This window comes from Urocitellus parryii, chromosome 2 (genome assembly GCF_045843805.1).
Source record: "Urocitellus parryii isolate mUroPar1 chromosome 2, mUroPar1.hap1, whole genome shotgun sequence".
NCBI lineage: Eukaryota > Metazoa > Chordata > Mammalia > Rodentia > Sciuridae > Urocitellus > Urocitellus parryii.
In genome coordinates this window covers 130,514,370-130,541,857 of record NC_135532.1, presented here as the reverse complement: position 1 = coordinate 130,541,857, position 27,488 = coordinate 130,514,370, and the positions used below count along the sequence as shown (strand labels likewise).

At 33.8% G+C, this 27,488-nt stretch overlaps 1 protein-coding gene across 2 annotated transcripts; it reads right to left on the bottom strand.

The window, feature by feature from the left end:
* Nucleotides 1-21: 21 nt before the first annotated feature.
* On the bottom strand, nucleotides 22-26,854 carry Sec62 (SEC62 preprotein translocation factor). Of its 2 annotated transcripts, XM_026394996.2 has the most exons (9): nucleotides 26,785-26,854; nucleotides 19,327-19,435; nucleotides 18,309-18,414; nucleotides 12,429-12,633; nucleotides 12,107-12,199; nucleotides 7,709-7,769; nucleotides 5,773-5,892; nucleotides 1,375-1,812; nucleotides 22-760 (listed from the first exon to the last, which is right to left on the bottom strand). In XM_026394996.2, exons 1-9 carry the CDS (start codon nucleotides 26,818-26,820, stop codon nucleotides 699-701), a joined length of 1,230 nt encoding a protein of 409 aa, XP_026250781.1. In that variant the 5' UTR covers nucleotides 26,821-26,854; the 3' UTR covers nucleotides 22-698. The 2 variants fall into 2 exon arrangements, with proteins under 2 accessions (XP_026250781.1, XP_026250780.1); XM_026394995.2 differs by having other exon boundaries at nucleotides 22-1,812.
* Nucleotides 26,855-27,488: the final 634 nt, after the last annotated feature.

The window sequence follows — 27,488 nt, the reverse complement described above, 5'->3', positions numbered from 1 at the left end:
GATGGGAAACAACCTAAAAAAATTAAAGACCTACTCCACTTATTTTAATAACAAAGCAAATTGCTCTGTGACTGAAGGAAAATAATTTAATATTCACTATCACTTTGAGAGTATAACTCCAAGGAATGATTATGCTCATAAGTAAACAAGGCTCTTCTATGATTTGAAACATAAAACCAAATTACAAAACTAGTTTGAAGCAATTAGAGTCCAATGGTTCTCTATGTTTTCTTTTATAGCCTTTATTTTAAATTGATATTTTAGAACAGTAAATTATCTTTCACAGCAGGGCCTCCTGGTCTGGTAATACAGTACCCCATTTCTGAATGTAAAGTTTTAAAATAAATCAAAATGAACATTAAGGCTTACAAACAGCTACTTTTAAGTCTGCTCTTATATTTAATAAGGATCAGTTTTTACTCATATTCAAATACATGGAATGTTGGCACAAAACTGAAGCTGCTGTAGAAAGATCACAGGTGTTCTGTGGGTTATCGAAACTTTCACTTCTCTAAAAACATACCCTTACATGGTCTTAATTTTACAAATTTAAGTGTTGAGAAATGTCTAAATAATAAGTAACAATTAAAATAAAATGTTTTATTCGTAAATTATATACAGAATACGCTTTACGTTACAAGGAGATGGGGAAGAAGGTAGGAGAGCCATCACCTTCCAACCAATGCTGTTCATGTTCTCTACTGGAGATGACCATCTTTCTCTGAATCAAACGTACAAATCAGTTTGGATTTCCTAAGTTGGAAAAGGAGAATTTGCAGCTAAACTAGAAGTGCTGCTGCATTGTTATTAGTTGGCTTGTTTCCACGAAATGCTTTTGAATCCTGCTAACTCAGAATCTTAAGAAATTTCCTGGTATAATTTTATGATGAAAAACAAAAGCAAACTATCAAGAACAAAGTGTTACGCATTTCATTCTAAAGAAACTGTGAAATGGCTACATAACTCTGCATAATTTGAAACGTTGCAATTTCTTTATTCCTTCTAAAGTTATTTTGATTAGTCTAACAGTAAAAAGCCATACAACTATCAAAAATGCCCTTAATCTAAATGTCATTGTGGAAAATGCATCTTTGATAACTATCAAAATGAATGAGACCTACTTACTGTAAAATTATCAAATGGATAAACTTATTAATGGCTTTAAACTGTACCAATAGTAGTACCAATAGTCTATAAAATGAACTGAATAACTGCTTGGATGTCAAATACATTTCAGTAAATGGATATAAAGAATGCTACAAATAAGAAGTGTACATTATGATGATCAGCCAACATAGAAAATCCAACCTCTTGCCCTTATTCAGTCCCCAAATTAGTTGAATTATGATTTTTCATGTGAAGATTTAGGTATCTCTCCATCATTGTCTTCTTCCTCCTCTTCTTCACAATCCCCATCTGTTTGCTGTTCCAGTTCCTCTTTTGTAATCATTTCAAAATCATTCCCATTTCCACTACTGTGTTGGGATCGGTCATCTTCTCTTCTGTCACTGTCTGTGTCTGAATGCCGTTCTCCACCTGAGCCTTCTGTTCCATGATTTCCTGGTCCTACTTTTCCCTCCTCATCTTCCTTTTTCTCACTGTCTGACTTTTCCTCACTGTCGGACTTCTGCTGTTTTTTGGTTTCAGATTTCTCATCTTTCTTTAAGTCTGCTTTTGGTCCTTTGTATTCATGTGTGTATAGAGGCCTGAAGGAGTCAATGAAGCCCACATCAGCAGTCAGATTTGGCAAGAACCAAAAGTGGTGCCTTCCTCCAGTTATGAGCCAGATGATGAGAAACAAAATGCAACGAGCTGTGGGGAGAAAAATTTCTTTGAATAATTCAAACACTGAATCAGGGAGCAGGGAATATTTGTTAATAAAACGCTGAGAAAACATTTAGTTTTATTTGCACATTTCATGCACCTTAATATGAGTTTTTAAATCCTGACTAGTTTAGCATCTATCAAAACATTCTCATGGCAGAACATTCTGCTCTGAACTTAAGTGCACAATGCTGAAATGTCACTCCCAAAGAATTACTTTTACTTTTTCATCTGGGTATTGTTCCATGGACATACACTTATGATTTATGTAATTTGTGATGTTATACTCTAAAAAACAGCAGTCAGTTGGAAGTTTAAGCATTCATGAGACCACTGTGTAAGAAATGAAATAAATGTGAGTAAGAAATGAAGTATATCCTAAGAAAAAAGGCTTTATAAAGGAAAAAGCAGGGCCGCATTATGACTTTTCTAAATCCTAGGTACTTTTGCCTTTGTAGGGCACTTCCTTTATAAAAAATAAACTAAAATTATATTTTACATATGTAATGGTACAAATGCAAACATAATACTGCAGTCTACTAATATATATAATCATATATATACACAATCTACCACTGGGCTATTTCTGATTTTAAAATAAATGAAAACATTTTTGAGGGTTGCACAAGGTATAGTAGGCATGCACTTACATGGCCTAAATGCTACTCTAAAAAATCAAGGATAGGTCAACTCTGGAAAAAGAATCCTAGAATCTATCTTTTAATCTATTTGTTTTACTAATTAGGTAAGTTATATAATTTTTGCTTATTTAAGGACCAATTCTCTCAATAGTAAGAAACAATATAATACTAATGAAAGCAAGGGAGTTTATGTATGTTTTATGACATTACTCTTTTAGAACAATATATTATGACAAAACTGAGATGAAATTTTACAAACTGTAATACTTCATGTAGTTTTCTATTAATTCACCAGTTATGTATGGCTCAGTGATTTTTCTTTTATAAAGACCACAATGATTATATAAATGTTATAGGCTAATCAATTGATACTTTTTTTTCCCTTCATGACTATATATCACTGTTTCATATAAAGCCTCAAAAAAGCTTGTCAATGCTTCTTCTATTATTTTGTTTTGGAAAAATAAAAAACAGTTATAGCTATGCCTTGATTTTTTAGAGTAGCATTTAAAAATAAACTACTTTATTTATAAAATAGTATTTTATTTTCACAAGAATATAAATACGCAAAAAGAATGTTGTTAGAATTTTTGGTGGTCCAAACAGAAAAAGTAAATGTTTGAAATTATGACAAGAACAAGTTCCATGATAGATTAGAGAGAAAATGAATAACTTTTAAGGAGGCTGAACATTTTTTCTCCAGACACAATTATGATACTATGATAGGTTTTATAGGTTTATAAGACAGATGATTCATAATATGAAATCTTGTATCAAAACCTAAGAAAATTCAATATAGAAATGGCACAACTGGGCATGGCAGAATTCTAACATGCTTTACAGTTTTTTCTCCATATGGCATTAGATTACCAGGAGCAAAGGGAAGAATCACAGAAAAACTGTGACATGTACTGTATACCATTTCTATACCAACAGTGACAAATTTTAGAAAAATGCCAAAAGTCTTATTTTAAATGGTGAATTAACAAAGCAAATTCAAAGTAACAACAAATATAATTGAAAACAATATATAATACTTCATAGAATATCAAAGTAATATCCATTTTATAAATGACTACAGATCAATACTATTCGAAAAGATATTTAGAGCTGCATTTTCTAACAGAATCAACATGTTGGGTTTGTTTCCTACTTGAATTTGCAAGGCTATCTGCTCCATATTTAAATCCACACCAACTTACTCTAGTTACCTACTTCATAGGCTTAGATATTATTTCTTGGTCTACAATTGTGTGTTACCTGCAAAAGCAGCAGTGGATTTTCTCAAGATGAATAAGAGGAAAGAAAAATGAAAGGTGTGTGGAGAAGGCCTCACTGAAGCACATCACAGAGGAAAAAAGGAGGTATATAATCATGTCAAATTAAAGAGAGAGGGGCTGGGGTTGTGGCTCAGCAGTAGACCGCTTGCCTAGCACATGCAAGGCCCTGGGTTTGATCCTCAGCACCACATAAAAAATAAAGATATGTGTCTGACTAAAAAATAAATATTAACAAAAAATTAAAGAAAGATACAGGATGAGCTTCTGGGTTCATGGGTGTGCCACCAACCCAGGACATCTTGATGACCAGGATGAAGGGATGTGCAAAGGGAAACTGCTTAGCTATAGTAGTAATGCTTTATAAAAATGAAAATTTTTTTTATAGACTCTTACATGCACCCAGTTAAGATAATCTTGGTCCAATTCTGTCCTCTTAACAACAGATATTCGGTAAATAATGTGGGTGTTATTTTTTCTTCTATAAAGAAGTACTTTTAGGGCTTGGTGAAAAGCTGATTTGTTATTTGGGAAAAATAATCAGAAATTCATATCATATAATAGCATACACTCCAGTTAGATCAAGGAATTCAATGTAAACCACTTTAGATAAGCTGAGAAAAATTCATTTATCTTTCCCAAAGTAAAAACTGCTCAGTCTACAAGGAAAAATCTTCAAAGACTAGGATTAAAAGTAACATTTGTTGCTCCCCCCCCCAGATTAAATAACATGCCCCTTGTAGAAAAATACAAGTTTAAGTAAGAAAATGAAAATCATAACTATCATACCTTCCCTGGTGTTTTGAGTATTAATGTTAAAAATGTTAATGTTAAAAAGAAGAAAGCTTCCCAATTAAACAAGCAAAAAAATACCTCATTATCTTACTATACTATTTACTAGTGATGAAAATTTATTAATCATTTATTTTTTATTCTCTTTTTCAAAGGATGAAAGAATGTTCATGTTCTCTATTCCCTAATATTCAGGTCCTTTTATTAACTGATAAGATTAGGTGGTGGGCTGGGGTTGTGGTTCAGTCGTGGAGTGCTTGCCTAGCAATGTGCGAGGCACTGGGTTAGATCCTCAGCACCACATAAAAATGAATAAATAAAGGTATAAAAAATGTTGTATCTGATTTTAAAAAAAAAGAGTAGATGGGAATCTTTGATTTTTTGTCTGCCTTGTCAGTTTATTGCCTGTTCTTAATTTTGTCTTTTTGATGTGAAAAGGGTTTTTAAATTTTTATGTAATCTAAATCTATTAGCCCTTTTGATCATCTTCTTGGCTACAGAAGACACCAATTTATTTATGTTTTCCTGTTTGATGTTTAAAACATTTAATTTCTCGATGTATCTAAAATTTATTTTGGTACCTGAGTAGAAATTACCAATTTCCCCCAAAGTGGCAAATCATTTGTTCAGAACAAATAAAACCTAATCTTACCATATATAGCCTGGCCATAGCAGAATTCTAATATGCTTTATTGAATAAAAAGCACAGAATTTAAATATTTAATATAAGCTGCATTGGCCTTGTTGAAATATCAAAGTGTTTTACTGAATAATAAATCACTGCAAAAATAATAAATTCTTGCTGTAGTTAATCTTTAAAGCAAACCCTTTTCAGATTAAAATAATGTTATTTATTTCAACATAACTAAAAGGATAAACTTAAAATGTTTCACCATAAAGAATGATAAGGTAAGCAAAGTGATATATATGTTAATTAGCTTGATTTAATCATTAAAACACCACATTGTACCTCATGGTATAATCATGATTTGTCAATCAAATGTAATATTAATCAAAAAATTAAAAATTAAAAAAATCCAGTAATCCTTTCTTCAGATTAGACCCAAACTAATCAAGTCTGAGCCATGTTTTGGGATTTAACCCAGAGAGCAGAATCATGTAACTCTTGACATACCTATGTTAAGTTTGCTATTAAGTTTTACTAAAGTTCCAGATTATATTTCCCACTGCTCAATACCTACCTTACTGAGGTTAGTTTTACTACTAGTAATACTTACCAACAGCAAGTAGAAGAATGCTGGCTACAAAACAGCCTGCGCCCACACTGAGGTAATAAACACCTACTCTCATTTCTGCTGGCCAAAGAGGGAAGAGTGTGGCTGCTATAACTGCAATCACTAGAACAAGAAATGACAAAGTTACATAGATAACTTCTAGAACAAAAATTTAAATGACTTGGTTGTAACAAGAGAGAACATATTCTTTTGGGGAAAAGCTAAGAACAAAAAATAACACCCCAACAAACCAAAAAAAAAAAAAATTAAATTCTAAAGACCCTATCATAGAGATTGTGATTCTGGGGTGGAGCTCTGATATTCAGACTCAAGAAGCTCACCAGCTGATTCTGCTACAGACTGCCTTTTTAAAATCAGGCGTACTGTATATAAGTATCTCCAGCATTAGTAGGTCTTTAGAACAGTATTCAAATTCTAGCTCTATCATTTATAAGCTAAGTAACACACAGCAAGTTACTTAATCCTTTTCAGGCTAAGTTACTTTAGAGTTAATCAGTGCTGTTCTAACTTCTTAGATGATGTTGTAAGGATGAGATGATATACTGTCTGTAAAAGATTTAGCAAAGTGACTACTACATTAGTAGTAATCAATAGCTATTAGCTATTTGGATTTAACAGTTTCTACTCTTATCATAAGAGTTATTTTGAATGAGGTCCTATGATACCATATTCATCAATATTATTTTAATTAATATCTATTTTTCTATTTGTTATATCATTCTTCCCTACCCACTCCTACCCTGAACTTAGAGAAATATACTCATGTTTAAAAAAACAAATCAGAAGGTATAATGAAGACTACATCTTCGTTTAATTCTTGTTCTACTCCATTTCTGAATAAATATTATTCTTCTGCAATTTCTTTTAAAATTAGATATATTCCAGATATCTTTCTTTCTTTTTTTTTGGATACTGGGGACTGAATCCGGGAGTACTTAACTACTGAGCCACACCTCTAGCCCTTTTTATATTTTTATTTAGCGACAGGGTCTCCCTGAGTTGCTTAAAGCCTCGCCAAGTTGCTGAGCCTGGCTTTGAACTGGAGATCCTCCCGTCTCAGCCTCCCAAGATCCTGGGATTATAGGTGCATGTCATCACACCTGGCTATTCTAGATATCTTTCAATCAGTGCATACTAATTCTTTAAAAGATACATGGTATTCTACTATACTGTAATTTATTTTACCCTTTTCCTATTAAAGAACTTGAATTCTGTTCAGTTTGAACCTCTAATAGATATCAGTGCAAATATCCTTGTACATATACATCTGTGCAACTGTGTTTGTGTAACAGAGTGAATTCCTTTAAATGGAATTATTAGGCCAAAAGATATAGGCATTTAACATTTCAAAGATTATATGCTATATTATGCTCTTAAATATAGTCTGAAGGATTTGGATTAAAATACGCAACACGTAAATGCATATGCTTGTGCAACTACACGCATAAAATTGGATAAATTCCTACAAGTATAATTGAAGGGTTAGACTATATGCATTTAAAATTTGAAAGATATGCCAAACTGACCTCCCTCTAAAATTAAAACAATGGATATACCTGTCAATTATTGGAGAGACCTTCTAACTAAGACCTTCATTGTCAAATTCTATAATTTCTTTAATCACTGTTGCTTTATTTTGTATTTGAGCGTGATTAAGTATCATCCATGATTGGTTATTGTAATGCTTTATCTGTGCACAACCTTACCATTTTTCTACCAAGTTGTTAATCCCTTAAAGATCTTCATTTTAATGTATTGCAAGTATTTTCCTTAGTTTACCATTTATCCTCTGACTTTATTTAAAGTACTCACTTTGAAACGATAACTTTTATATTTAGAAATAATTTCCTTTGTGGTTCTGCATTTGTTTCCTAAATTTTAGATTATACTTTAATGCTACTTACATCCTGCTACTTACCAAGAATTAATCCCATGACAAATGTTTTAATGTGAACTGGGTCATAGATCCACACATAAACCTAGAAGAACCAAGAAACCTTAGTGCTTACAAGTTCTAAGGTCACAATGGAAAGTAGGTCTTTTTTTTTTTTTTGGTAATACTAGGGATTGGAACCCAAGGCCTTGTGCATGCTGGGTGAGTGCTTCACCACAGAACCACACCCTCAGCCCTTTTTAAAAATTTTTGAGACTATCTTGCCAAGTTGCCCAGGCTGACCTCAAACATGTGATCCTCCTGCCTTAACCTCCTGACAAGTTGGATTACAAGTGTGCACCACTGCATCCACCATAAAGTTTATTTCTACATTTAAGGACCTCTAAGGCAGTCACCAACATCTTAATATATGAGGCTTACTTTCTAAGAAAAATTCCAAAGACTTTCCCTTCAATAATAATGGTTCCTTTGGCATTCATTCAGTTAGAAAATGATCATAAGAATGCTGCTTCCATGCATTTGATAATTTGTTTATGTGTGCAAATCACTGTTTATTCAAAATAAGGATCAGCAATTATCAATCCTTTTGTTCCTATGTAATAATGGATCTGTTTGGGCTAAGAACATAGTTAAGATTCCAGCCAGGCTTTACTAAGATCCAACAGCTCTAAACTACATCTTTTTCTCTCCTACTGACAATAAAGAACCACTATCATGCTTGGAGAACATAAAGATTCAGTGACTCCCTGCAATAATTTCACTGTCCACTCCTTCAAGGAGGGTTTTTAGCCCACATGTAGAGAACCGCTATTTTAAAGCTTGATGTACTTTTAGCAGGCAATTTTATACAACAGAACATCATTCAGATTGGAGATATGTTCAATCATTATCCATAACTCTTAGTTTTATTTCTTAATTTCTACAAATAACAGAAGTCTTTCATTTCCTATTTGACCAGAACTCTTTCTGTCCTTCCAACTTGGTTCTTCTATTTCTAACACCTGGGGTTCTACTTCAATCCCTACTTTATTCTTTACAATCTCCCTGGAAATAAGTCCATAGACATTACTTCTGCTACTTACCATTCTAAATAAATATATTAAGAAAAAAAGACATTTCCTACCTTTAAATATTGTGGAATACATTGGTGGTTTCTAAGAATAAAATTTAGTCTTTTCAGGATGGCAAGCACCCATGCTTTTGCTCAGCTTGCTTCCTTCCCTAACAGACATAAATTCTTTCTGGTTCACTTGGCAATCTGCCTGTCAGCCTTGAAGGCTCAGCTGTGTCCAGGGTCTTTAAACCCTACTTGTCCTTTCTAATTAGTTTTTGAATAACAATTCCTAATTGTTAATCTTACACCATAAATGCTTAACCTTCAACAAAGTAACAGGTTTAAATGCTTCTGTGTAGAGAATTTCATTGTATTTACCATGCTATTACCAGCACCTATAAAAATAGCTGGCATATAGCTAATGCTCAATGCTTAACTGATGGTACTTCTATTACAAGGGTTCTTAACCAAACTTTTGTCTTTTTTTTTTTTTTTTTTTTTTGTATACTGTATTAAACCCAGGGCCTCTCACATGGTAGACATCAACCAAGGTTCTTAACCATTAAAATTACCATAAGATATTTGTATGCAAATGCATACCCATGCCCCCCCCACCTTCCGTTTAAGAAATTTAAGATTCTCATGCAAATATGTTCGCGAAAAGCCTAGACAGAACAAGTTTTTTTAAAAAATATTTATTTCTCAGTTTAGGTGGACACAATATCTTCCTTTTACATTTATGTGGTGCTGAGGATCGAACCCAGTGCCTTGTGCATGCTAGGCAAGCACTCTATCACTGAGCCACAACCCCAGCCCTCAGAACACATATTTTTAAAAAAGCTTCCCCAAAATTTCAAACACATAGCCCTAGAAGCCAGTATTTTATATACACTACTTAATGTTTTAGTAAGAAAGAATAAGCCCTGAAATTCACAATAGCCCAATTGTATATAACTAATGTTTTTGTATTGGTTAACCAATACAAAACATTAACCAATGTAATCTTCCTGGAAGGTTGCCACCACACAAATTTACAATTATAAGATACAATAAAAGCTAGCTCCTTGAACAAAGCATCAAATAATATTGAAAATTTTAGGTCCCTCAAGTGATGTGTATAAGAGACAGAGATCAGTCGATGTCCCCCATTAACTACTCTGTTCTTTTTTTCTTCGATAATAATGAAAATTGCAATTTTAGTTGGGCAAATTCAGCATAAAAAGTGCATATCTAAGACTTTATTTCAGGTAAGTATAACCATGTGACTAGATTCTAGTCAGTGGAATTCAAGCAGAAATGAAATTGCCAGCTTCTTGGACAGTGTCCTTAAGAGGCCTTCTTAAGATACCATCTCACTCCAGTAAGACTGGCAGCCATTAGGAAGTCAAACAACAATAAGTGCTGGAGAGGATGCGGGGAAAAGGGCACTCTTGTTCATTGCTGGTGGGACTGCAAATTGGTGCAGCCAATTTGGAAAGCAGTATGGAGATTTCTCGGAAAGCTGGGAATGGAACCACCATTTGACCCAGCTATTCCCCTTCTCGGTCTATTCCCTAAAGCCCTAACAAGAGCATGCTACAGGGACACTGCTACATCGATGTTCATAGCAGCTCAATTCACGATAGCAAGACTGTGGAACCAGCCTAGATGCCCTTCAATAGATGAATGGATAAAAAAAATGTGGCATTTATACACTATGGAGTATTACTCTGCATTAAAAAATGACAAAATCATAGAATTTGGAGGGAAATGGATGGCATTAGAGCAGATTATGCTAAGTGAAGCTAGTCAATCTTTAAAAAACAAATACCAAATGACTCCTTTGATATAAGGGGTGCAAACAAGGACAGGGTAGGGACGAAGAGCTTGAGAAGAATATTTACAGTAAACAGGGATGAGAGGTGGGAGGGAAAGGGAGTGAGAAGGGAAATTGCATGGAAATGGAAGGCGATCCTCAGGGTTATACAAAATGTCATATAAGAGGAAAGGAGGGGTAAGTCAAGAGAATACAAATGGAAGAAATGATTTACAGTAGAAGGGGTAGAGAGAGAAAAGGGGAGGGGAGGGGAGGGGAGGAGAGGGGGGATAGTAGACAATAGGACAGACAGCAGAATACATCAGACACTAGAAAGGCAATATGTCAATCAATGGAAGGGTAACTGATGTGATACAGCAATTTGTATACGGGGTAAAAGCGGGAGTTCATAATCCACTTGATTCAAACCGTGTAATATGATGTATTAAGAACTATGTAATGTTATGAGCGACCAATAAAAAAAAAAAAAAGAATAAATTATGGTTGCCAGGGGTTAGGGAGAGGGGGAGTGTGCTTACAATAGAGTAGATATGGGGAGTTTGGGGAATAATAAAACTCTTTCTGTAAAAAAAAAAAAAAAAAGTTTTTGAAGATTTACTTGTAGAGGATTGGAGTATTTATCTTTAGAGTCCACTATTAAGATGTGATTTATTTTTAAAGTTGACAACAGTTTCTGAAGGCCAATTGAAGATCAAATTTCAGCCCAGAATTACTTAGGGATTTTTAAAGTTTGTGAATATATGCCACATAAACAAAAACATCCTACAATTATATCACATGTACCAAGTACTAGTCTAAATAAAACTTCCCAAATGTTCTCCTAAAGACTCCACTTGTATTTACTCTAACTGCAAAACAGCATCCTTTCCCCAATAAAGACTGTGTTGCTGTTTACTTTAGAACATTACTGTTTGTATTTCATGAGTATTATGGTAATATGAAAAGCAGCCTGGATAAGAAATCAGAAAATTTGTACATATCATTAACTGTTGCTTGCTATCCATGTGATGAGCCACTTAAAATCTATTAATTCTGTTTTCTCAAATAGAAAATAAGATAATGATGACTGTTTATTACACAGGGAGTTATTATGGTACTTACAGAATAAAGTATGTGAAAATATTCTTAAAAAAAAAAAAAAAAGAGGCCTTCTTAAAAACAAGCATGATTTTTCACTCTTTTCCTCTTCTGGATATAGATATCCAGGTTGGCAATCATTTTGGACCATGAGGCAATCTTCAAAGGTGAAAACAAAGGAACTTAGGTCCACTATGGAGCTGCCCTATCTCTCTAGATTACACTAATGAGAAAGAAATAAGCAACTATTTTGAATTAAGCCATTATTTCTTTAGGTTTCCTCTTATTCACATGAATTGTTTTTTTTTTTTTTAATATATCTAAATTCAGAGAAGCTGATTCTAAATAGCTTTTACATACTTAGGTGCATGATTAGATTTATCTAATTATTTCTTTTCTTCATGAAGGCATCAAAAATTTTACTAAAAATTTCCAAGAAAAACTGGATTTCTAAGCACAGGCTATATACTCTTACCTCATTTCCATCCAGAAAAACTTGATCATCATGTGGCTCAAGTTTGAATTTTTTCTTCGTTTCCTTCTTTTTGGGAGTTCCTGGAGTTTCCTCCTATGAAAACCACAGGTGAATAATAGAAATAACACTTATTATCAAGGAAAAGCAATATAACATTCATATAGTCAAAAATTTTTTCACTTTTAACACAAAAAATTCTTAACTATGATATTTATAAATAATCCCAATATAATCATCTCAAATGGGTGTTGATATTTTAAATATGCTTATATCCCAGTAGATCAAATACACATCATTTTTACTTAATTTTAGTTTAATTTACTTTTTTGGATTCTTCCTTTTCACCATCTTTTTTTTTCTCTTTTTCCTTTTTTGTCTTTTCTTCCTTTATATTTTCTTTCTTATTCTTTTTGTCCTCTTCTTTTCCACTTTCAGCTTTTCCTTTATCTTTTTCTTTTTTTATGTCTTTATCATACTTCATTTTCATTACTTTTAGAGCCCGATGGAAAAACTGCTTCTTTAAAAGCCTTAGGGGAAAAAAAGTATAACATTATATTCCCAATCTATTATACAGACATAGACGGAAAAGCAAAAAAGATCAAGACCCAAATAAAATGAGCAAAGAAAGACATAAATTGGCAACCCATAAATTACAACTAGTAAGCCCATGGAAATATACTGAACTACACCAACAGTCAAAAAACCTTTTATAGGTCAATTAGATTATATGAAAAACTCAATGATATTCAATATAATTTTCACTTTTAACTAATTTAGGTATAAAAGAGATTATAGGTTTGTAATTATTGATATAAAATTTATCTCTAGGTCCTTTAAGAGTAAGCAAGACTAGCCTCATTTAATGTTAAGTCTCAATGCCAGGAATGATAAAGAGGAAAATAGTGTAAAAATGTTAACAGATTAAAAGTGTGTCATGCCAAGTATGGTGGCACACACCTGTAATCCCAGCAACTTGGAAGGCTAAGGCACAAGGATTGAAAAATTCAAGCCCAGCCTGGGCAACTTAGTGAGACACTCTCTCAAAATAAAAAATAAAAAGGGCTGAGAATAATATAGTTCAGTGGTAGAGTAACCCTCCCCCTGACTCCCAGTTTAGTCCTTAGTACAGCAAAAGAAAAGAAAAAAAGTGTGTCCATGATTTGATTAATTCTATTCATATCTCTTCAACATTTTTCTGGGTGTCTTTTTTTTCTCCATGGACTTCACTATTCAGGCTGGCATTATGATGAGATATTTTCAATTAAGTAATGAATAATTAAATACAGTAAGATGAGATTTCTGGACTCTGATAAGGACTATCACAAGATCAATTTGAAAAATATATTTGGCAAAATATTATGTATTCTTGCTTTTGTTAACTTCTGTCTATACACACGGTTCTTTCTTCTTTTTAGTAGTTATTATTTTTTTTTTTTACATTCTCACCTCTGGACCTTTACACTGGCTGATCCTTTCATCTGGAATGTTTTCTCCCTAAATAAACATGTCTTTTTGTTTTACTGCCTTAAGGTTTTTTCAAGTTTTCCCTTAACCTTAGTTGACCGTGTATAAACCACAAGCCCACCCCATCCTCTCTTCTGTTTCCTGTTATCCTATCCTTAGCATCTGTCTTCTTACTATATAATTTGCTACAACTGTTTGCTCTTTCACTAACTGTAAACTCTTCATGAGATCTTTTATTCATTTTTATGATAAGTTTAGAAGCTCAGCTGATCCCAATTTAAATCAACTTTGCAGTTGACAGTTCCTTTCTAACCTACCAAGAAACTGGGTTACCCTTCTTTTTATCATTTATAAGCAACTTTTTCAAATCTTATGTTCAAGCTTCTAAGTTCCTTATCTTTTTCTTCACTTCTGCCTTGATAATGTACAACTACCACAACACAATCTAGAAGCAAGGTCTCACTAGTACTCTCTGTACCCGCTAATCTACCTTTCTATTTACACCTCACAGGTGCCTGCTCTAGAACATCATGTCATTTGATATAGATGATCTTCCTGTCCAGATGACCACTTCTTTCTGGTCACTGTGTTATGCCCACTGGAGCAGTTATATTTCACCTGCCTGGCTGGGCTTCCATTTGTAGCACATTAGGTCCAATCCATAATCATTACCATAAAGTTTACTTTTAGGTTTCCTCATCTGCCTATTCTATTTAGCATATAATTTTGTAAATGTTACCATTAATAATTGCTATGCATATATAAGTATATGTATACACATACATGTAAATAAAATTTGAAAAGAGAATTAATGATTAGCTACTTATAAACAGTAAGTAGGACATAATAGTAGTGGGGTGTTTGAATATAAAGGGGTAATTTATATTTTTTACTTCAGAATGTCTTGACAAATTTATAATGAACATATATTCCAATTCTGTTTGTGCCTTTATGTGATTTCCTAGAAGAAACATTTATCATCATTTAATCTGAAAATGAAATCTTTTTCATGTAATGTTAATTTTAAAAACCAGCATTTTATATTATAGTACATATTTCAGATGTCCACATAATAAATGTCCACATATTGAGAGTACATGTATACACATATAATTTAAATGTATATTCTCAAATGGTAATGTGGTTAACTATAAAACAACATTATCAATAATTTAGATTTTCTTCTGTATCCTTTTCTTTATCTTCAGTTTCTGAAATTTATATCAGTGGAAAAAACTCTTAATAAAAAAATAAGTAATTTAAGAAATAAACCATTGAACTTTTAGTAAGAGGGAAAAAACCTTTTCCCCGATGAGCAGATACAGAAGGGCATAGGACAAGTAGGACCGTCTGCTTCTTCTGTCACTTTTCACTCTTCCTGCAAGGTTATCCCCACCCATGAAAGAAAAGTAGATTATTAACTTCCAATCAAATCATGTTGAAAATAATTTCACATTGAGTTAGGTTCAAATATCATCTTTACCACCTGACTAGCTAAATGACATTAGGTAAGTAACTTAACTTCACTTGATTTCTAAAATGACATACCTATCTCATAGGGGTTTTTAGGATTAAGAACTTGTAACTGTTGAACATAGTGTCTGGTATACATAGAGTCAATAAATGTTATCATTATTGCTATGGCAAAATCTTCAACTGCAATTACTAGTTATGGGATACATACACATTTGGTTTCAAAGATCATTATAGCACTAGTCCATTTTGTACTAAGTACAATCACTGACTTATTCATTTATGGGTCTTTAGAGGATGTCTATTTCAATTCATTCTATGCCTAAAATTGTGAGATTAACATTATTTAACTTTTGTAATAAAATCAAAGCCTCTACTTATTTGGCTTTACATATGAGATACAGAACAAATCATGAGCCCAAAGAAATATCTGTCTTGATATTTTTCACAGAACTACTTATACTTTCTTATCTCAATATATCCTATGCCCTCTCCTGGGAATAAACACCCCTTTTCTCTTTTTTGCTGGGTAACTGCCTATTTATGTTTCAAATTTTGATTAAAGCATTTTCTCTGTGAAATCATTCTTGACAGTTTCATCAGCTATTGTTATTAATTATAAATCTTTCCCAACAGATTAGAATTCTGTTTTCTGAGATAGGAAGCAAGTCACAGTAACTGTATTCCAGGGGCTTGCTTTACAATAGATGTGTGATAAATACATGGTTGAGTAAATAAATGGTTTAAAAGCAGCTTGTAAAAAGTTTTAAAATTACTTCTGTATTTTTTCTCACTTCTTAAGCATTTTTTTTTTCAGATTTAACAAATATTTATTTAACGCCTGGCATGTATTAGGTACTTTCACCTATGTATTAATGGTGAATTTTAATTACATGTCCCATTGTGCCAAGTGCTATGGAGAAACGATCCTACAATTGTTTTCAGATTTAGATGCAAGAGATTAAAACACTAACACATATACCAGAATTCTAAAATGGTTAAGGGCCAAACTGGATGATACTAACTTGATAAGTCAGTATAACTTTAGAAACAAAAGTTAATATGAACTGGAGGATCTGGGGAATACTACATGGTAGAAGAAGGACTTGAGAGATGTGTTTGTAATATTGACAGGCAGATTGGATAGAGGAAAGAGAACTACTGAAGGAAAGTGGCAGGTTAGGATCACAGAAAGACCAGAAGAGAGAAAGAGTGTGACTCACTTGCACAAAAGTGAGGAGGACATTACTAGACTGCAGGTCAATGATGCAAAATTTCATTGACACCTAGTTTGAACTAGTTTGTAGGCCACAAAATGTACAGATTGTACTAGAAAAGATCTTTTTTTTTTTTTTTTTTTTTTTAACTATCCCACATTTTCCTGTTTTGTGTCTTTTCTCACACTTCAGGTGAAACTGGACAAGAATCTTACTGTGGTTTTCTCTATGGCTGAGTAGGAACCCATAAGGACTGGCCATCCAATCCTCAATAGTTATATTAGAAATGGCTTCTCTCCTTTACTTTAATGAAAAAAGGACAGACACAACATAAATGGAAATAACATATAAAATGAAAAGTGAGACTACCTCTATGACATTCTCTGAACCTAGGTCTTTGGAGCTTTTAAAAGTTTTTAAAATGGTTCCATAGCTCCTACAAGCCCAAATAGATATGGGCCATACTGGTGCTCTCCTCAGAGAAATAGTCTCAGAGATTTAATATCTAAAAAAATTAGTATTGGCAAGTGACTCAATTGTAATCTTTGCTCCCTTAAAAGAACCATCATCTTGTTGGAGGAGATAGTCATAGTGCAGTGGTTGAGAGCATGGACTTCGAAGCCAGAATACTGTATTTAGAACCTTAAATCTTACCAGCTTTGTGACCTTGGGCAAGGTTCTTAAATTCTTCATGCCTCAGTTGCTGCATTTATAATTTTTACACCATATGTTAAAAAAAATTATTTTGAAGTAGGCAGGGAGTTTGTATTTTGGAGCTAATTCTTATTAGACAAATTGCTGTAAGGAACAAGTAAATATCAACTGCACCACTGTTAGGGTATCCCCACCCAACAATGAAACGTACTGTTTCTGAAATGCCTATTAGCGATCTCTCGTCTTTGACAACTAAGAATTTTAAGGAATATTTGATCCCAGTGGATCAGGACGCTGAGGTAGGAGGACTCTGAGTTCAAAGCCAGCCTGAGTAACTTAGTGAGGCTGTAAGCAACTCAGTGAGACCCTGTCTCTAACTAAAAAAAAAAAAAAAAAAAAAAAGGCTGGGAATGTGGCTCAGTGGTAAAGTGCCCTTGGATTCAATCCCTGGTGCCAAAAAATAAAAATAAAAAACAACAACAAAAAAAGATAAATATTTGATTTATTTAATACAACAAATTAAGAAATCAGGCTGTGAAAAAGTGGGTTTTAAGAGGATTCTCAGATGGCTAATATCTTAAGTGTTAGTAAACCCAATATTAATACCATATCTCAGCTTTTTTTATTTTTTGGAAAAAAGTGGGATGGAATCATTATATACAGCTTTTTTCTTTTTCTTTTTTTTTTAAAAATTGTGCCAGTGTCATTTAGAAATCATTTATTATTAATCTTTGGTGCAAGATTAGGATGCATGGAATATTTGTGATACACATTAATGCACTGTGAAGATTATGTGGGGAAATGCTATGTATCCTCCCTACGAACATGAAAAATAATCTAAAATCTCCAATTCTCAGATTATAAATATCAGTGTCATGAAAACAAAATTCAGTCAACATCTACTATTGAATATACTTAGTAAGTATTAATAAGTAAATCCATGGAGTGTCTGCAAAGAAAAAATATGTAATGTGAAAAATATGTCTATGTTACCAAATTGTACTGCATCCTGAATTCTCAAAGACAGGAAAGGTAGATGTAGTTGCCTTGATTTTCAAGGAATACTATACATTAGTAATCATTAAAAACAGGGAAGGGTATTTGGCTTATGGTTCTGGGCACAGACACTAAAAAACCAAGGATAACAAGGATATAGGAATCCCTGCAAAAGTTTTAGAAAAACACTCCCAACCATTTGCTCTAAAAGAAAAAGAGCTTGTTCACTATAGACTTTAGCATATGATATATTGCTGACCCTTTAGTTTAGCAGGCCTGGCAATAGAGTAAAAGAGCTACCGTTAATGACAAAAAATAAGTAAAGAGCTATGGTGAAACTTAAAAATTATTTTGTTATACAAAGAAATAAATTTTGTTGTGCTAAGAAATAATACTACCTGTTGCAGTAATCAACCACAGACTCCCTTGTTGTAAATAAAGCTTCCTCTCCTTTCTTGGCCTTTGCCCACTTGGAATCCAAAAGGCAATCCACTGCTTTTGAAGCTAAAGAAGAAATTTATTATTTTAAATTTAGTATTCACTGGAACTTATGTCTACATAAACAATATTTCATAAGGCAAATTTCAACATTCTGACACAGAAAATAAAACCTAGCACAATGTAAAATTAAGTATAATATGACCATCATAACAGTTCCTTAAAACCTCAATTTATGAAATATATTGATAAGCATCTTTTAAAGTAACGTTGTGAAATAAATGGCTCTCAAATACTATTTAAAACAAGGTAAATTAATAGGGAAATGTTTATGACAAAAACTTGCAAAATACTTGTATGCAACTATCACTCTTATCAAATACAGGATAAACAAACTCAAACACCTTCCTCTTTCTCCACACAGTAATAAAAATTCTCATCAAATTTTACTGTAACCCACTGAAGAATAACTCTGTAAACAATCAAATACTGTCAGTATAAATAGCTAAATGTTAGATTTGAAGTGATCAGTATGTCTATTTTTAAAAAACTCTGAATATCAAAATCATTAATATTACTAAAGAAAGAGAAGATACAGAATTTCTTCTCTATAATGGCAACTCAATTTTAATTGATAAAAAAGGCAACACAACCACTATTTATAAGCTATGGGCCCTATTATACACTACAAGAGTTTATATAACAAGGTTGTATGGATAATATGAAGAACCAAAGCTCCTAGTTAGTTCCAAGTACACACACTATCAAGATAAAAGTTAATACTTCAGAATACTAAAAGTAAATCCTATTTTTAAAATTTCCAACAAATGCAATTAAAAAGAATAGGATAATCAATTGTCATATATTAATCACCAACTTTCAATAAACACACTTGGCAAGTACTTCTAAAACATCTACAAAATCCAAATTTAGGTAACTTCATATGATATGTTCACTAATATGGTTTTATAATCCTACCAATAAAATAATCAACACGGTGACCCATCATATTGGTGGATTTTGTTGGACAGTTGAATCGAAGATACTTGGCTACAGCCTTCTCTTCTTTAGATGGTTCACCAACTTCCTGCAACGTAAGAATATTAATTTAACGTAAACATTTACTTGAGAAATTTATGCACTGAAGAATAATTTACAGATCTGTTCTGTAAATCTTTTCAAATGAACTACAGCCCTTGCTTCAGGCATTCTCTGGAGCTTGGTAATGCACAAAAAAGAGAAAAATAGAGATTTTTAAACTATATATTTTTTCAAATACAAATAGACAAGGGCCAGACCTGTCTGCTTTTTGGCCTCAACTCTGCTTTTTGGCATTTGAGTTGTTTTTCCAGTATGGTAACTACTTTGTACCAGTTCATCTTTTTAATAGTCACAAAACAATAATTTAAAAGATAAGATATTGCCAATAGTGACTGTCCAAATGTCAAAGTATAATGAATTAAGTGTAAAATAGCTACAACCAAAGTATGTACCCTGAATAATATGTATAGCCAATTGGGACAGTTCTCAAAGTAACCAAGGATAGCTGCCTCCAAGAAGTAGCCTTAAGAACTCCTAAGATGCTGACAATTGGTACTCATTCCCTCCCCTTTCCTCTGTAGTTGCAGATACCAGGTATTGTCTGGGACTCCTTTCCTACCTTGCCTTCTTCTTTTCCTTAATAAAGATAAGGCAAAAATTAGAACTGCAGAAAACAGATATTACTATGTCATTTGAACATCTGGTTAATGGAAGCACACTCACAAAGTAGTTTTGAAAAAGCTTTAATTCTTCCCTGTTTTCTTCCATCTCTCTCTCTAAATTTTCTATTATATACTTTGCCACTATCAGCTGTGAGTTATTTGTAGCAATAAAAATTAAAAGCTCAAACGACTCAACTGGAATGAAGACTACTATAAAAACAAAATACTCATGAAAAAAGTTTTATTAAGATACGTATCCCCAAAACCCCAGAGTCCTAAAAAATTGCAAATTCAATATTTTAACACTCAAAAAGTTCACTAACATCTACATGGTTCATGATTTGAGTCTTAGCTATAAAATACATTTCCTGACACAATAAAAGGTGAAATTCCTTATTAGAATTTTTAAAACCATTTTATGTTAATATATGTTGACATCACATGTTAAATAACAGTATTTAACTGTATAATATACATGTGTAATAAACATGAGCTTCATCTATTAGTAAATATATATATTCATACAGCTGAAAAAATTACATAATAGTTGAAAATAATGATATATTAATGCCTTACAGAAACCAATTCTATTTTATAATCACGACTATACTCATTTTCCCCTCATCTAATACATCTGTTGTCAATTTGAAGATATATCTAATTGATAACTTGTTACTGGCATTAAAAATTGTGGGAGGAAAAACCATTCAAATATGTACTTCTTGACTGCTTATCCTATGATCTTCAGATGCTACTGTTAATACCAAACACATTTGTAAGGCATGACACCTTCACTTTGGCACATAACTATCAAAAGAAGCAACTGCTATTTTCCAAAAGGAGTGGAAGAAATATATTAGATGTACACAAAGTAAAAGTGAGATAAATGTGGATAGGAACAGTTAAAAAGGATTTCTTGAAAGAAGGCACTGAATTTTGAAAGATGAATGAGTTTGGAGTAAACTGAATGAAAAGTATAAACACGGTGGACTCCAGGAGAGACCAGTTATGAAGCTCTGGGAGATTAATATGTATAAGTAATAAGTAATTTTTATTTTATTCTGTAAGCAGCAGAAAGACCACTAGTAATTTTTGAATAGAAGAGAATTAGAAAAATGTTTTAAATATTACTTTGGTGGTTCTGTGGGATGAATTTGAAAACAACAACAACAAAAAACTCATAAAGCACGGAAACTAGTTAAAAGACTACTACAATATTCAAGTAAATGTGTTGTGATGCCAGACCAAGAACAGGGGGAAAAAAAATGTAGATATCTGAAACATTACAAACATAGAATAAATAGGATTCAATTATAAAGAATGAATGAAAAGGTTAGTTAAAGGTATGTAGGTCAACAGAAATGATAGTTTTTCAATAACAGAAAGGAAACTGGGAGGAAGGTAATTCTGGAGAACAATAATGTCACTCTGACATGGTATGACAATATTCATACTAACTCAATTAAAACACTTACTGATTACAGATAAAGGTATTAATCTTCTGAGAGATAATCAAAGTAGTACATGTAAAATTGGGTTAAATATCAGGATACATAAAAAGATGAAAAGTTGATTCTATTATGCAATAGGGAATTTTGTATATAATGTATACACAAATTTTTAAAATCTCATTTAACAATTAAATTCAAGTTAGCCAACTTTTCCACAACTGCATACCCTCCCTGGAAAGATACTACTAAGAAACAATGACCAGAAGAGATTTAGAAAATATAGGATTTAGATAATCTCTCCTAACTAGACACAGAATTACTTGTCCATTGATACTTTCTTAAAGTATCAGTAACTTATAATTGTTATCTGTATTACAATATGGATTGCCTTTATGAAAACAATACAATTTGTTATCTCCTGGGGCTTTGACTATGAGAAGTTGGTCATACAGGGGATCCTATATGATGGCTTTATTCTGTTTCCCAGCTGCAGCCTAAAGAGGGTATAAAATAGTCTAACTTGCTTCTTGTTTATACAATGAACTATAGTATCTTCCCTGTGTTCCCTTTTGATATGAACAAAATATTAACATTTCAAGGTTTATAAAAAGAAATAAAGGCCTTTTAGGAAATTAGCACCCACTAATGAAAAGGAAACCAGCCCATCAACTCTGAAACAAAAGGAGAGAAATTTTTAGACAAAAAATTAGAATGTGTTAGAATGAGGACGTTAAGATCCAACAAGTTTAGCTAGACTGCCTTTCTTTGCACCCAAATACCAATGTGCTAATTGCTGTAAACCACTTTTAAATTCAAAGTTTGGTTAAAACAGTCTTATAAAATTGTTTAACGGGCTGGGGATGTGGCTCAAGCGGTAGCGCGCTCGCCTGGCATGCGTGCGGCCCGGGTTCGATCCTCAGCACCACATACAAAGTAAGATGTTGTGTCTGCTGAAAACTAAAAAAAATAAATAATGAAAAATTCTCTCTCTCTCTTTAAAAAAAAAAGATTGTTTAACAAAAACTATTTTTACTTTAGAACACATCAACAAATACTACAATGACATAGATTACCAGTTTCATTATTTTAGCCAAACACTTAACATTTTTGAGGAAAAAAAATTAGATCCAGAGTAGGTAAACATGGGTTTTATCTTACAGAATTTCTGTTACAGAAGAATTTAAAAACTATATCCAATAGAATGCCTTACTTGATCTGTCAATACTCAACTGAGCAAAAAAGAAAAAGACTCAAGTTTACAAACTGTAAATTTGTACACAAAGACACAAAAAAGACAGTATAAAATACTTGTGAAAATGCCAACAATAGGTTAACAGAATAAAATCTGAAAGCTGGAAGGGACCTAAGGTAAATCATTTGCTCAAAGTCACACAGCTTTGTATATTGACTGTATTAGTATCCTTCTGTAACACCTCCAATTCACTTCTATTGTATTCTCTCTGTAACAACAGGTTTGTTAGGTAACTGCAAAACCCTCCATTAAACCTGTGTGGGGAGATTTCAGACTTAGGACTATCTTCCTGGGTTCCTTCTCTTTTCTTCAGAAGGTCCTGAGAAGTAAGACCTGTAGTCTGGCTCTATGGTCCAAAAGTTGCTATTTTCTTTCCTTTCCTGAAATTAAGCATAGCTTATGATATGTCAGGGGTTTGGTACAAGGAAGACAGCTAAATCCAACAAAAATAACTGGTGGAGGTTATAAAAGTTCTAAGAACAAGTAAGCCATTTAAATGTCCCAAAACTCAACAACATATACACATATGCAGAATACTGGATGAGATGATTCCCTTTAGCTGGGACAAGTCATATTAAGTCTTTTTGTTGTACAATTTGATATATAAAGAATCAGGATTTAAGTATTTCTGAACAACTTACTTTTATCAATGGTGAGGTAGAAAGAATATTCAATTGGGAATTAGAAGATCTGTCTAAAACTAGTTTTACTATCTTGACGAGCAATCCTGGTTATGTCACATAACCTCACTGGACATCAGTTTATCTGTAAAATGAGGGCAGGCAGTACACTCTAGGCCCATCACCTATTTTTATATCAGACTAATTGGTGAAGAAGTTTCAAAAAAAATTTTACTAGACTATTTTCAACTCTTAAATTTCATGACAACAGGATTCTAAATCAATGCTTCTAGTAAGCAGCACTGTTAAATCTGCACGAAGTTACTGTATTTCTTTAAAAACATACATAATTTCATTTCTTAAATAATTTAAAACTCTATTCAAATTTTTCATTAATTTGGATTGATATCACTCTTATTTGAGAATCTCCATCATTAAAAATTGTTCATCATGTCAATGAACATGTGGCTCACTTCAGGTTTTCAGTGACGAGTACTTTCAGTCCTAGAAGGAAATGTGACAATAGTCTTCTTGCTTCCAACTTTGATGGGACACAAGAATCTGAAATTATGCTGCACTAGAAAAAGCAAATGAATTAGCTACTACTTTTTTTTTTTAACCCTGAGCTTATTTTATTGTTTATACCAAACATCCTCCCCCAAATTACAAATTATAATTCAAGGTTACTGAATCTACTTAACATAAAATCTTTTCTAGAAATGAATAATCATGAAACATCAAATAACAGGAAACAGGTGTTATTGTAGAATACTCTGCTTTGAAGTCCTACAAAAGAATCTTTTCTTTAACAAACTCTGAACTTTGTCATTAATTTGATCTTTTTATCTCACGTGATATCAATAGCATAGAGTTTCTGACTCTCTGGTAAGGAAAAAAAAGGGGGAGTTGACTAGGACAGTGTATTTTTATAAATTTGTCAGAATTTTAATGACATAAAAGTACCACTCCAAGATCTTCCACAAATATTCTACATAGTTATTTTAAAAACTGTGATGAGAAAATAACGTATTTTCATTTTGCAGTATGCAGAACTAATTTTTAACAATCAGATCCTGAAATAAACAATAGAAAGTAAGTAGATACACTTTCTGTAACTCATAATCTAATGTTTATTTACTGAATAGATAGCTGTTAATCAATCTTCACCACATTGAAAAGTGTTTAACAAAAACTAAAATAATAATCCAACCTAAGTTCTTTGTCCTAGGGGAGGATAAGGAGGAAGAGGTTGTGCACCAAGCACTTTTTGTAACATTTATAACTTAGTAAGTACTTGATTTACCTACTGTTTTCACAGCAACTGTATAATATAAACTAAGGTTTAAAACAAATTTTTTAAAAGGTAAAAAATCCCTTACATATACAGAAAATTGAGGTTAAAAAGTAACTCGCTCAAAATTACTCTAAAAATTGGTGGAGCTTCAGTACAAAGAGGCACAGTGGCAAACACTAAATTTCTGGGCCACTACCTCTATAGTACTATACTATATTCACCTACCTTTTTATCAGCAACTATTCAAAAAGTGAATTATATACCCTTCCTGACAATATTAAGGTGCAGTTTAAACTGTAAAATAGTGTGTGTGTGTGTGTGTCTGTGTGTGTGTGTATATATATATATATATATATATATATATAATATTTTTAAAAATTTGTTCTAATTAATTACACATGATAACAGAATGCATTTTGACACATCATACATAAATGAAGTATAACTTCTCATTGTTCTGGTTATATGTTATGTAGAGTTACACCATGAAATCATATATGCACATAGGGTAATGATGTCTTATTCATTCTACTATCCTTCCACCCCCCATATCCACTTCTCCTCTGTCTAATCCAAAGTACTTCTATTCTTCCCTAGCCCCCCCCCTTATTGTGAATTAGCATCGCATATCAGAGAAAACATTCAGCCTTTGTTTCTTTAGGATTGGCTTATTTCTTTTAGAGTATGAATTCAAAACTCTTTGAATGGTTTGTAAATACAGCTTACAAACAGTGGGTATTCATGGGCACAAAATTTGTGTTGTCAAGTATAAGGAGTACAGTAAGTACAAATCTGACAACTCCCAATAAAATTTTGGTAAAATGTTGTCTATATAAATCAGTAACACTAAATTTCAAAAGATCAGGAATAGTATGAATATAAACTTCTACCGATCTTAAGACTTGTCTTCAGACCTGTCTGAACTTGGAATTTGCCTCTTTTAATTCCCTTTGGTACCCTGTTCACAATTACTTTTTTTTTTTTTTTTTTTTTGCCAAACTGCAAACTTACTAGATCATTATCTTTTTTCAGAGTACTTGAAAGACCACTTTAAAAATTTTTAATTTAAACTTTAACTTGCTCAAAACACCTGTAAGAGGGCCAAAAAGCTGATAAACAAAAGTGCAGAGAATATAAATAGGAAAGTCACTCTATTCGAGGAACAGAAAACAGTAAGTGTAACAATTGGAGATTAGTATAACTGACAACTTTACTACATGCTATCAATTTATGATGCTTTTGATTTCTCAGCATATGAACTGCTGAGACTAATAAACATCTTGAGTCCAAGATGCTCAACATATTTAATCCTCTTGACAAAGAACAACAGGGGGAAAATTGCTGGGAAGAAATGCACAGATGATATGCATGTGGAATGAGGGAGGGATGTTATGTAGGTTATGAGGATGACAAATTGGCATGTGAAAGGTTTCTGGGTGCCACCAGCTCATTGCAGCACCAGCGAGGTTGTGTTTGTTTACAACGTGTCGCCTGGAAGAAAGCCAGTAAGCTTCAAGTGGAACTATGAGGTTAAAATATTGAGGAAAAACGTAAACGCAACTGAACATCTGGATTAGGGGATCACAACCTGCGCCCCTGGGACATTTATTTGACCAGGTCCAGGTCCTTCCTCCTCTTACCGTCTACGCGCACAAAGAACCTCTGCTTTAGGTCAGCTCTCCGCCTCCTTCTACCCCAATTACCGTGGCCTTAATTTCGGGATAGCTAAGGCGAGAGTCGATGGGTGAAGGGAACGGAGGAGGGGCCCCGGGGCGGGGTGGGTCCCTGTCCGAGCTCTGGAGAAGGCTGACCTGCCAGCGCAGGCTTGGGCCGGCACCGCCACAGGAACCCGAGGCCCTCAGCCGCGTCTCCGTGGCCGGATTCCCAGAGCGGCGCCTCCTTCCTTCCCCTGCTGCTGCTCCACCACCACCTCTGTCTCCGCAGTAGCCAACACCGCCCCACTTCAGGCCCCTCACAACGACACAGCCTGAAGCGGGCTGCCTTGCGACGGAACCCCACCCGTCCTCTCCCTCGCGCGCCTTTTCAGGAGGTCTTCCCCGCTTCCTCTACTTCCGAGCGCGCTGAAGCTCCCTACCCCTGGACTGGGCTTTGCTACCTGGATCCGCTTCTTGTGTCGCCTGCGTTCCGCCATGTTGGCCGCTCCGCCCGGTTCCTTCTGACGTGGAGCGAGGAGGGGGGCGGTGGAAATCTCGCGAGAACGCGTCCCGCGGTCCGTTATGTAACCCGCCGGCGGGCGCCGGGAGAGAGGGAGGTCGGCTGCCCCAAGGGCCTGAGGTCCTTGGTGGCGGCTTCTCTTCCCTCCTCTCCTGTTGTGGAAACTGGAGAATTCGCCAGAACCCGGAGGAAGTCAAGAAGTGAATCAGAAAATAGGAAGGCTGGGAAGAGAGTTCCGTTCTCGAACTTGACTGAGCATCTGAACTACCTGGGAAGCTACTAAAATGCAGATTCCCTGGCCCCGCCCCCTCAGAGTCAGGCTCAGTATATTTGGGGTGGGGCCTTTCACCCAACGGGATGGCTGAGACCTACCGAGTCCTAGAAACCTTTACCGTGGTAATTCCTATCATGTCACCAACAAGCTTTATCTCACCTCTTTCAAATTTCATGAGATTCCATTTAAAAGATGAGAAGAACGAGGTAAATGAGGGGTGGAGATAGAAACGGACTCATCCAATGCGCAGGGCGAGACCCTAGTCAGTGATCTTTTCCCACGCGGCTTCCTCGGTAGCAGCTCCTTTAAATAGATTAGGCTCTTCATGCCATTGTCCGGGGGTTTCTTAAAACTCACTTTTAGAATCCTGA